The sequence below is a fragment of the Pectinophora gossypiella genome, chromosome 10 (assembly GCF_024362695.1).
Source record: "Pectinophora gossypiella chromosome 10, ilPecGoss1.1, whole genome shotgun sequence".
NCBI classification, from domain to species: domain Eukaryota; kingdom Metazoa; phylum Arthropoda; class Insecta; order Lepidoptera; family Gelechiidae; genus Pectinophora; species Pectinophora gossypiella.
The window spans coordinates 58961-69869 of NC_065413.1; the positions used below are offsets into that span (position 1 = coordinate 58961).

Here is a 10909-nt window from a genome sequence, read left to right on the forward strand (position 1 = left end):
CGGCCGGGCAGACCACGCCCGACTCGGGAACAGTGTTTGCACCACGCTCTCAACCAACTGGGGTTCGAGAGTCGTGGTGAGTGGCGGAGCCCAGGGCCGGAGCTTCCGCCTCACTGCCCGATATGGTCTGCCCCAGGGGTCCCGGTCTAGGATGGCAAGCCACTCCTCCCAGGACTCCTGTTTGGCCCGCGATATGGCCGTCTGGAGGGCACTGCAGGCGGACCTGTACTGTGCGTACAGGGCGTCCTCCAGAGACCCATCGCGGATGCGACGCCTTCTGCAGCGCGTGTATTGGCGCCGAGCTATTACGCACGCTTTGCGTAACTGGCGCAGCTCTGCACGCCACCAATACACCTGCCTGCGTGGGGGGAGCGGTCTAGCTCTTGGCATCGACGCATCACAGATGTTCGTGAGCGATGCGCCGAGCAGCCCCGCTCCCGCGTCAACATCTTCTGGGAAGCCGGTGTCCACCACCCAGCTCTCTATGATGGCCGCCTCCTCGGCCAACTCGCAGTCAAGCCGGCCCAGCACCCAGCGAGGGCCATCCTCAACTGAGGAGCGGACCCACGATGCCGCTGCGGGAGTTGACGTGGAGACATCGAACCGGATGTACCGGTGATCCGATAGTGTCTCCACGTCTACCTCCACTCTCCATCTCTGGACATTCCGGGCCAAGGAGGGGGTCGTGAACGTGAGGTCCACGATTGACCCCCCTTGCTGGCGAATGCAGGTGTCCTCAGAGCCCCTATTGAGGACCATCAGACCCGAGGTCGCCGCCCAGTCCTCTAACTCCTCTCCCTTCGCGTCCGTCGCGGGTGATCCCCAAGCCGTGGATTTGGCATTGAAGTCCCCCGCGACGATCACGGGGAGGGAAGGAACCTGCGCAATAAGCGCCGTGACCTCTGCGAGGGCTCCCTCGAACTCGGCAAGGTGCCAACTAGGCGGGAAATAGGCTCCCACGACTGCAACCCCGCCGGTAACGGCCAGAACGCATCCCCTGCCCTTCGCTACTTTATCGAAGGGAGGGGAGCCACCAGCAGCAGGAGCGAAAACGGCAACCGAGTTGCCGTGGTCACCTGCCCAGTCGTCTCGAGCAGGGACCACATATGGCTCGGCGACCACTGCCACATTTATCGACCACTCCGCCATGGTTTGGGCCAGAAGGTCCTGTGCCCTGGCGGAGTGGTTGATATTTGCCTGCAGGTAGCGGATGGATGCCATTTATGGATTGGTGTCCATCCGCTCCTCTCCGGCCTTCTTGGCCTTGCGACGCTTGGATTTAGGCGCGCTCCTCTTTTTTGGGGCCGTGGCTGTCGGCTTCTTGGTGGCGGAAATGCATCCACCACCACCGATTGCATGGGCCGCTGGCTTTCCCGCCGCCGCACATACGGGACAGTTGGGCTCAGCGCCGCAGTCCCGTGCTTTGTGGTCCGGTTGACCGCAGCGGAAGCATAACTTGCTGCGGTCAACCTCACAAGAGCATTTGGCCCCCAGGTGCCCTGACTCCAGGCAGCGATAGCAGCGTATCGGTCTGGGAGCGAGCAGCCTTACTCTGGCCGAGGTCCACCCCACTAGGACCCGACCGGTGTCCGTCACCTTTTTGGCGGCGGTGACCGGGCAGCTAAGCCAGAGGGCTCCATCGCCTCTCGGGCCGACGACAATCCTCCCGTACTTAATTGCGTCGACCGGGCATCCTCCATCCCTGGCGATCGCCTCCGCCACCTCGATAGCGTCGACCGAGTCATCCAGGTCTGTGACGCGGATTTCCGCGCACTTCACAGGCCTGGCGACTCGGACCGCTTCCGGGCTGAGGACTTCCCTGAGCTTGCTTGCCAGGGCATCTGCTTTTTCAGCAGAGTCCTCTCCGCTAACCTCGAGCATGCGCGCACCCGTCGCCGCCCTACGGAACCTCATACTTTCAATATTGAGGTCCGCAAGGCGGACGCGCTGTTTTGCGTCGGACAAGATGGAGGCGTAGGATACCCCCCTATCTTCCGCTCCAGGCAGCAGGGTCAGTGTGACCGCTGCCGTCTTGGGTGCCCGTAGTTTGGCCTTCTTTTGGGCCGTGGGCTGGGCCTTCGGCTGCTCCTTAGCAGCCTGGGCCGCCTTGGCTTTGGCCTTACGACCGACGACCGTAGTCCACGGCACTTCCGCCGGTGTAGAGGTACCCGTGGCTCGCGCCTGAGCAGCCTCCTTTGCCGCCATGCTCTTCTTCTTCTTCCCTTTCTTTCCCACTGGGGGAGGAGGGGGAGCAGAGGAAGATTGGCTGCCAGCCACCTTACCAGCCTTTTTCACCCGCTGGCCTTTACTTTGCCCAGACGCGGGAGGGGCACCATCACTGGTTGAGACAGCCGGGGCCCCTGCTGGCTCTTTGTGAGCGGGGTCTGCCCTGGCTGCTCTGATTTCCGCTGCAAGCGGAGGCCGTCGTCGTGGTTCTGGAAGGAGGCGGTCCTCGATTCCAGCCAACCTGGCGTTTATCATAGTGCCGAACGTTTCTACGTTGGCACGGGACACCTCCTCCAGCAATTGCCGTAGGCCTGGCTCTGACGGCTGGGCTGGGCGCTGTCGCAGCTCATGGAGGTCCCGGCGCAGGTCGGCAACCTCCTTAACCAGCTGGGCGTTGGCGGCCTCGAGCCGCGCAACCTCTTCCGTCACGGAGCGAGATCTTAAAAGGGACACCGCCTCTTGGATCCCCTTGACCGCGTCCTTAAGGGCTCGGACATAGGTCCCCTTCAGTTGAGAGGACTTCGTGGCGACCATAGTGATGGTCTCCAGCGAAGTCCTCACAACATTAGTGAGAGCAGCTCCTGTCAGCTGGTCCTCCGTCTCCGGTTGAGGGGGGCTGGGCTGTAAAGAGGCCCGAGCCTCCCTCAAGTTGCGGGCCACATCCGCGACCTCCGCCTCCGCCTCGAGCCGGAGGCTCTCGGCCAGTTCGGCATTGTACGCGGCCTTGGCTGCGGCCAGGCCGACGTACTTGCCCACACTAGGGGGGCGACCTCTTCCTCTTTTCGACTTGTGCGCCGCCCCTTTGAGGGGCGACCCAGCCGAATCGTCGTCTTCAGCCTCAGGGTCTGACCTGTTCCGCTTAAGGAACGGTCTCCGTAGGTCAGACCTTTCCGACGTGACTGTCACCATGCTAGCGCATGAGGAGTCTGAGTCCATGGACTCCTCCTCATGGCTAGCGAGTGTCGTGGTGACAGGCGTGTCGCAGCGTGTGAGGACTACGCTGAGACGCCTCCCTTTCTCGATTTCGGGTACCCGATCCCTGTCGCTATGGATCAGCCTCCCGAAATCTCCTCCTCCCTCCTTCGTCCCCTCACAGGGACGAGTGGCGCAAGCGCCTAGGCCAGGGCGCTGCAGCGCTTCCGGGGTGGTGGATCCCGGTTGCGCCACAGTGCGCCCCGCGAACTTACTGTCCGCATGAAGGCCGGTAAACTGCTGTGCCTGAGCACTCAAAATTTCTCCCTTTCCTACATCATTTCGCCCTATCTTTCCATCCAGCTCCGACGCATCGACTATAATATTAATATTTGAATCATTCATTTTTAGTCCCACGAGTATGGGGGAAAGGGTGGTCCATCCGGGCAGTGCCCCCTGTACCCGGATAACCCTAATACCGCTGGGGTGCGGGAGGTGCCCCAGGGTTGGTCGCTAGCTGGCGGAGAATACCCCCTCCGCCACCTTCCGGCGCCCCGACGCCGCGCGAAGGCCCGAAGGCACCTCAACGCCGGGACTTTGGGGGTTTTTTATTGAGGTTGGCTCCTCTTGGGCCGGCCGACCAAGGCAAGCCCCTTGGTCCTGGTAGGCCGCGAGACATGTCCACGACACCTAACCAGGATAACAAGTTTGGCGACGGTGGCCGAAGCCTGTCCGACGGGCATGTATTCATGGCCGCCGAACCCGTCACCGACGGCGCCACGCGCCCTCCTCCTCCGGGTGGATTTTTTAAAGAGGTTGTCTCCTCGCGGCCCCCCCCACTTGTGTGGGAGCGGCCCCCACGCCTCGGAATACCGAGGGTTGCGGGTGGCCCGACGGCCGCCGTGCAATACGAACGACCGCCGCGCGCAAGGCGAAACGCCTCCTCCCGGCGGTTTTTTACAGAGGTTGTCTCCTCGCGGCCCCCTCCACTTACGTGGAAGCGGCCCCCGACCCTTTGGCGCCCCACCACAAAGCGCTAAGGGTTACGGGTTGCGCAGCAGTGGACTTTGCCACCGCCGCGCTGGATTCTTCTTGGCTTCACTGCATCACCGAGCTAAAAGCGACAGACCCGCCGATGCAGCTACTGAGCCCCCCCGCCACGACAAGGCGAGAATCCATTGGGGGGGAACCTAACCTAACCTAACCTTTTTTTTTTTTTTTTTTTTTTTTTACGAGGAGAAATCCATCATGGATACCCAGCCGCCCGGGGAAAGCGACTGGGTTATGTGAGACTCCTACTCACTAAAACTCCTCGGTGTTCCACTCCGTTCGCCAATTGGCGGGTGTCCGGGGACGTTGGCACACACTTCCGTGCACCCGTCGGCGTTGTCCGATTCGGACACTCCCTGAATTCAGGATGGAAGGAGCTGTCCACCCTGAACCTCCGATGTTATGTGATCTGCCGGGAACACTCGGCAGACCACATCCTCCCGAGCCCTAGATGGAATCGAGCGACGGAATTTCCCCGCTTCCGTCGCCCGAGGGCTTGGCTAACTAGGCAAGAGTTGGCGAGCAAATACCCCCCTTCTCCGCCCAGTACGCCTACGTCGGATAGGAGCCGAGAGGGGGTCGTCCTCTCGGGTCCGCTCTGCAGCCTCCTTCTGTGCCACCACGTCCTCACAGAAGGAGACCATCGCCTCCCACGCTCTCTTGCTGCCAACCATGGCGTTGACCACGGCTGGCAACGAGAGGTCGTTCCCGACCACTGCAGCGAGCGTCGCTCGCTGTTGCGCCCACGCTGGACAGACCCCCAGCGTGTGATCAGCGGTGTCGTCACTGCAGGCGCAGTGGTGGCAGACCGCTAATGGCTCCCTGCCGGCTATGTGGCACAGATATCTGCCGAAGCTGCCATGCCCCGACAGTATCTGCACCAGCCTAAAGGTGAGCGAGCCGTGACGTCGGTTCACCCATTCCTTCAGGACTGGGCGAACAGCCGCCACGGTCCGCAAGCCAGCGCACGGCTCTTCCAATCGCTGCCTCCACCTTCGCAGCAGATTGCGTTGAGCGCGCTTCCTCCAGCGATCCAGGTCTTCGGGATCTGGGCCATCTCCCTGCGCTTTAGCCTCCGCGCATCTCACATAAACCTCCGCGAGAACCTCGGCGTCGAGGTCCCACGGAGGCGTGCCCGCAAGGACACAAGCCGCCTCATGTGAGATCGTGCGGTATCCTCGGGCGACTCTGACTGCCATGACCCGCTGTGCACGGAACAGCATGGTCTTATTCGGGCCAGTCAGAGCCCCGACCCACACCGGTGCGCCATAAAGCGCCATCGAACGTACCACGCCAGTGTATAGGCGACGGCAGGTAACGCTCGGGCCTCCCAGGTTTGGCAGTAACCTTCCGAGAGCAGATGCGGCATTGATTAGTTTAGGAGCTAATCTCCGAAAATGCTCTCGGAAGTTCCATTTCGGATCGAGGTAAAGCCCCAGATATTTCATCTGAGGCTTTACCTCGACCCGGCAACCGCCAATCACGATGTTGGCACCTGCAGGTGGCCCCCTCCGAGGGCCATGAAAGCACAGAGCCTCGGTTTTGTTGAGGGCCACCTTTAGGCCCAACGACTCGATTCGCTCGACCACCCTCTGAACGCCAGCCGTGGCTAGCGCCGCTGCCTCCTCATAGTCATCCCCTCGTGCGGTGACCAAAGTGTCGTCCGCATAGCAGACGATGCTGAGGCCTGGGGGAAGATCGCCCCGCAGGGTCCAATCAAACCCGATGTTCCACAGGAGTGGACCCAGAACCGACCCCTGTGGAACACCGCATCCGACGGCCCGTTGATGGAGAGAGCCGTCCCGCCCTGGGTATAGTACTACCCTGTTGTGCAGGTAGACATCGATCAGCCTTCGCAGGTATTGAGGCAACCGATGAAACCGAATCGCCTCCTGAATGCTCCCGAATGGCAACGAGTTAAAAGCGTTGGCGATGTCCAAGGACACCGCCAACAGTACGCCGCCAGAACCAACCGCTTCTTCCGAGAGAGCCTTGACGCGTGTGATCGCGTCAATCGTCGATCGGCTCTCTCGGAATCCGAACTGGTTGTCCGACAAGTTAGGGCCAACACTGGTTAGGTGCTGGATGATACGGGAGGCAATGATGCGCTCGAAGAGCTTTCCCGTATCATCCAACAGCACTATGGGGCGGTAGGCAGAGGGTTGTTCTGCGGGGCGCCCATCCTTCTTGAGAAGGACTAGTCTACCCTCCTTCCAGCACGTCGGGAACTGGCCTGTCGCCAGACAGGCGTCGAGAAGCTCGGCTAGGTGAGCCCCCAACTTGTCTAGCGCCAAAGCCAGGACCCGACCCGGGACTCCATCAGGTCCGGGCGCGGTGTTCTTGGCCCGTAACCTTAACGCGGCTGCGCGAATCTCCTGTGACCTCAACGGAGGAACCTCTTCAGCCTCTTCTTCCTCTAGGGAATCCGCCATGATTGGGGGGGTGTGATCGGGACTGTCCGGGAACAGACCCGCTACCACCTCCTCCAATAGTTGAGGCTGCAGGGTTTCCGTGATCGGGGGCGCCTGTGGGCGAAATTTGCATCTCGCCGCACGATACGGACGTCCCCACGGATCCCTGTTGAGGTCCTCCAGCATCTCCTGCCTGGAGAGGGTTTTGGACCTGCTGATGGCCAGTTGCAGGGTCTTTTTGGACTGGCTGTAGATGTTATGCAGCAGGTCCTCCCTTTCTTCGCTGCGAGTCTGCAGTCTTCGGTATCTGGTGAACTCTCGACGCGCCGCAACGCAAGCTTCGCGCAGATCAGCTATATCTTGAGTCCACCAGTATACCGCTCGCCTAGACGGCCGCCTTTTAGCTCGCGGCATTGCCGCGTCGCACATCCGCGTTAGAGTCTCCCGGAATTTGATGGCGCTCTCATGCACCTCTGCCGGGTCTACAGGCTGCATGGTCCATGCCTGGACAATTGCAGCCTCCTCCAGCAGCTCCTCGTTGAGGCGCACGAGCGACCATCTCGGGAAGGCCGATGGTCTGGCTTCCCGGTCCCGACGAGAGGTTGTATCACTAGATGAGGTGGAGACCTCGAACGTAACGTAGCGGTGGTCCGAGAGTGTCTCCACATCATCCAGAACCCGCCAGTTCGACACGCGCGATGCTAGTGCAGGGCTAGCGAATGTTAAATCCACTATGGACCCGCTCTGCCGTCGCACCCACGTGTCGGTTGAGCCGCGATTGAGCAGCGCAAGACCGCACAATGCCGCCCACTCCTCGACCGCCTCGCCGCGGTCGTCGGTCTCCGGGGATCCCCAAGTTGTATTGTGGGCATTAAAATCGCCAAGCACAATGATGTTGCGCTGAGTCGTTCGCCTGACAGCAATTCCCAGACGATCCAGGAACAACTGGTACTCAGCCAACGGAACATTGGGCGAGAAGTAAACCCCGAAGACCAGATTGTCACCCCATAAGGCGGAAACAAACCCAGGTTCTCTGTCCCGGACGGAAAGGGGCATGGAGCCCGGACCGGTCGCCACAATGATCACCACGGAGCTCCGCGTGTCGCCAACCCAGTTGGGCTGGGGAGACACGTAGTATGGCTCCGTGATGACCAGGACGTCGTTGGACCCCTGCAACATGGTTTGCATGACCAAGTCCTGCGCACCAGTGCAGTGGTTCACGTTAGCAAGTAGATAGCGGTGTCCTGCCATTGCTAACCGGTCATCATCGCCTCCTGAGGCGGCGCCCTTGGTGTTTGGCTAGAGACTGGGGTCCTGGCAGTCCCTTTCTTGCCCTTCTTTGGTCGTGCGCACTTCCGACCCCCGGTTGCATGGTTTGCAGGTTTCCCTGCAGCCTTGCAAACGGGGCAGTGGAGGTCGCCGGTACACGATGACGACGTGTGTCCCTCCTGTCCGCAGCGGAAGCAGTTCCGACTGCGATCCACCTGCGACTGACACTGGAGCCCAGTATGCCCAATTTCGAAACACCTAAAGCATTTCATTGGCCTAGGCCCCAGTGTCCGCACCCGGGTCGCACTCCAGCCGACTAGGAGTCTCCCTTTCTCCACTAGCGACTTGGCCGCTTCGACAGGGCACTCGACGAGCGCACTGCCCACTCCAAATATCCCAACACGTATGGGACCGACTTTAATATGCTCAGCGGAGCATTTCCCAGCTTCGACGATCGCCGCTGTGATACTCTCCGCTGTAGCAGAGTCGTCCAGCCCAGAGACTACAACATCCGTGCATCTTACGGGGCGCGCCACCCTCACAGTATCAGGCAGGACTTCCTTCAGCTTTGCCGCCAGGAGCTCAGCCTTTTCCCCACTCTCCTTTCCGGGGATCTCAAGGACCCGAGCCCCTGTGGCAGCCATCCGGAAGCGGAGCCCATCGATGCCCAATTGCTTCAGGTCAACTCCCAGTCTAGCCTTTGTTAGCACCTGAGCATAGGTTAGGCCGCCGTCGGTCGCCTCTGGCCGCAGGGTTAAAGTAACCGCAGCTGACCTAGGTGGACGCAACAAAGCCTTCTCTTTCCGCTTGCCCCCCGACGTTGTCGGCTTAACCTTTCCGAGCGGCCTTGTAGTACCTACATGGCTCGCCGGAGGTTGGCTGGACGTGGTTTGGGCTGCGGAAGTGGCATTGGCTTTGCGTGCCTTCTTCCCTTTCTTCCCCTTCTTCACCACCTCGCTCCACGTCTCCACAGTTGGCTGCGACCCCTGTGAAGGGGTCGCTATGCCGCGTGTGGGCGTAGGGGTGGGAGGAACCACTGCTGGTGCAGCCTTTTTGGCTGCTTTGGCAGTTGGGGCTTTAGCTGCCTTTGGAGCTTGGGCTTTGGCTCCGCTAGCCTGCGGAGCAGGTCTCTTTAGATCCGCCTGTAGGGGCGGTCGGAATGCCGACGGTGGGAGCAGGCGGTTTTCCAGCCTGGCCAGCTTGATATCGATTATGCGCTCGATATCGCTTATCATAGCTGACCGCTGATCCGCCACGCTCCTTTCCTCCGACTGTGACTCGGGCGCTTTGGCGCGGGTTCGCTCCGCGGAGAGATGTCCAAGGTCCTCGCGGAGCTTGACCATCTCCTCGCTGAGACTCTCCACCCTCTTTCTTAGTTCTACGTTCTCGGAACGTAGGACCCGCACCTCTTCATCACAGGTTCTCTCCGCCATAGCTGCCACAGCTTGCTCGATCTGTGTGGCAGCCTTTTTAAGGGCGTTAACGAAAGTGCCCTTAAGGTTTTTCGACTTGCGAGCGACGTCTAAGATAACCTTGACGCCGCTTTCCACCCGTTTCTCGAGACAGTCCGCAGGGACTGCCGCGAGTTCTCTGGTCGACTCGAGAACCTCCGTTTCGTCCTGTACTTCGAGCTCCGCTCGCTGGGCACTTACCAGGGCTTCTTTTGCCTTGGCGAGGCCGACATAATGCCCAGTAGTAGGCGGTCTGCCTCTGCCTCGCTTGGCAGTCCTCTTCGGTGTGGGTGCAAAGACGGTGGAACCATCTCCCGACTCGCCACTGCTGTTTGCATCCGGGGCACTTCTTTTCTTTCTCCGTCTTCCGTCTGTGACAGAGCCTCCATCAGAGAAGGAGATGGCAGTGTCCATTCCGGAGCAGTCGGACTCTGCTTCCGAGGTGAGCATCACCACCCCCTCTACTTGCCTATTCAGGTCTTCTCCCATTCTCTGTAGGCTTCCTCCAGCCCTGTACGGTCTGGGGGGTGCCTGAGCCTTCGACCCCTGGTTCTTGCCGCTAAGAACCAGTGGTTTCGGGTCATCAGTCGACCCACCCTTCCCTTTACCCCTGCGGGGCCTATCGGCTGCAATCGAGCTGCCGTCACTATCTACACTGGAGAGGAGGGCCGCTTCCGGATCGGTGGAATCCGTAGGCAGTGCCATCCTTTCCCCAAGTCGCACGCAATCACTTCCGTATTCATCGCCAAGGTCGTTAGAAATATCAGTCCGTAAAGTTTTATATTTTAAATCTACCAGCTCCACAACAGGTTTTTTAGACATATTAAATTAATCCCACGAGAGTGAGGGAAATATTCAGTCCACCCGGGCAGTGCCCTCTGTACCCGGGTAACCCTAATCCGCCTGGGGGGTCGGGCGGTGCCCCAGCGATGGCCGCTCGCTGCCGGAGGTATCCCCTCCGCCACCTGTAACAGGCGCCTCACGCCGCGCAAGACCCGAAGGTGCCCCAACGTGAGACTTTGGAGATTTTTTAGTGAGGTTTACTCCTCTCGGGGCCGGCCGGTTAAGGCAAGCCCCCCTGGCCCTGAGACATGCCGCGAGACATGACCACCGCAAGTCAGGGTAACAGGTTCGCCCGACTGTGGCCGAAGCCTGTCCGCCAGCCGTACATTGACGACCGACGAACCAGCCGCGCGAAGGCGGAATTCGCCTCCTCCCTGCGGATTTTTTATAGAGGTTATCTCCTCGCAGCCCCCTCCACTCAGTGTGAAGGCGGCCCCCGTTCCTGCGACCCCACCAAGTGCAGGCTTACGGGTTGCCCGACGGTGGCCGAAGCCGTTGCCCGCCCAGAGTTATCTGAGCGGACCCGCCGCGCGTTGGGTTCTTCTTAGCTTCACTGTGGAAGTGATATGGAGTAAGCGGCATTTCCAATCACTTCCACAGCTACTGAGCCCCCCCGCCACGACAAGGCGAGAACCCATTGGGGGGGAACCTAACCTAACCTAACCTAACCTTTTTTTTTTTTTTTTTTTTTTTTTTTTTTTTTTTTTTTTTTTTAGCGTTGGGAAATGCTTTACGCATACCACGCCA

General features: G+C 60.2%; 2 protein-coding genes across 2 annotated transcripts; both read right to left on the minus strand.

Moving 5' to 3' along the window:
• Positions 1-1221: 1221 nt before the first annotated feature.
• LOC126370360 (uncharacterized) lies at positions 1222-7850 on the minus strand. The gene is made up of 2 exons (XM_050015194.1): positions 4694-7850; positions 1222-3515 (listed from the first exon to the last, which is right to left on the minus strand). Exons 1-2 carry the CDS (start codon positions 7848-7850, stop codon positions 1222-1224), a joined length of 5451 nt encoding a protein of 1816 aa, XP_049871151.1.
• A 2-nt stretch (positions 7851-7852) lies between these two features.
• Positions 7853-10141, minus strand: LOC126370361 (uncharacterized). Its single transcript, XM_050015195.1, has one exon. It carries the CDS (start codon positions 10139-10141, stop codon positions 7853-7855), a length of 2289 nt encoding a protein of 762 aa, XP_049871152.1.
• Positions 10142-10909: the final 768 nt, after the last annotated feature.

Coding starts and splice junctions, on each gene's coding strand:
- LOC126370360 (XM_050015194.1), bottom strand. CDS start 7,850: ATGGCAGGACACCGCTATCTACTTGCTAACGTGAACCACTGCACTGGT. Junction 3,516..4,693: donor TGCTCGCCAACTCTTGCCTA/GTTAGCCAAGCC, acceptor TTAATATTATAG/TCGATGCGTCGGAGCTGGAT.
- LOC126370361 (XM_050015195.1), bottom strand. CDS start 10,141: ATGTCTAAAAAACCTGTTGTGGAGCTGGTAGATTTAAAATATAAAACT.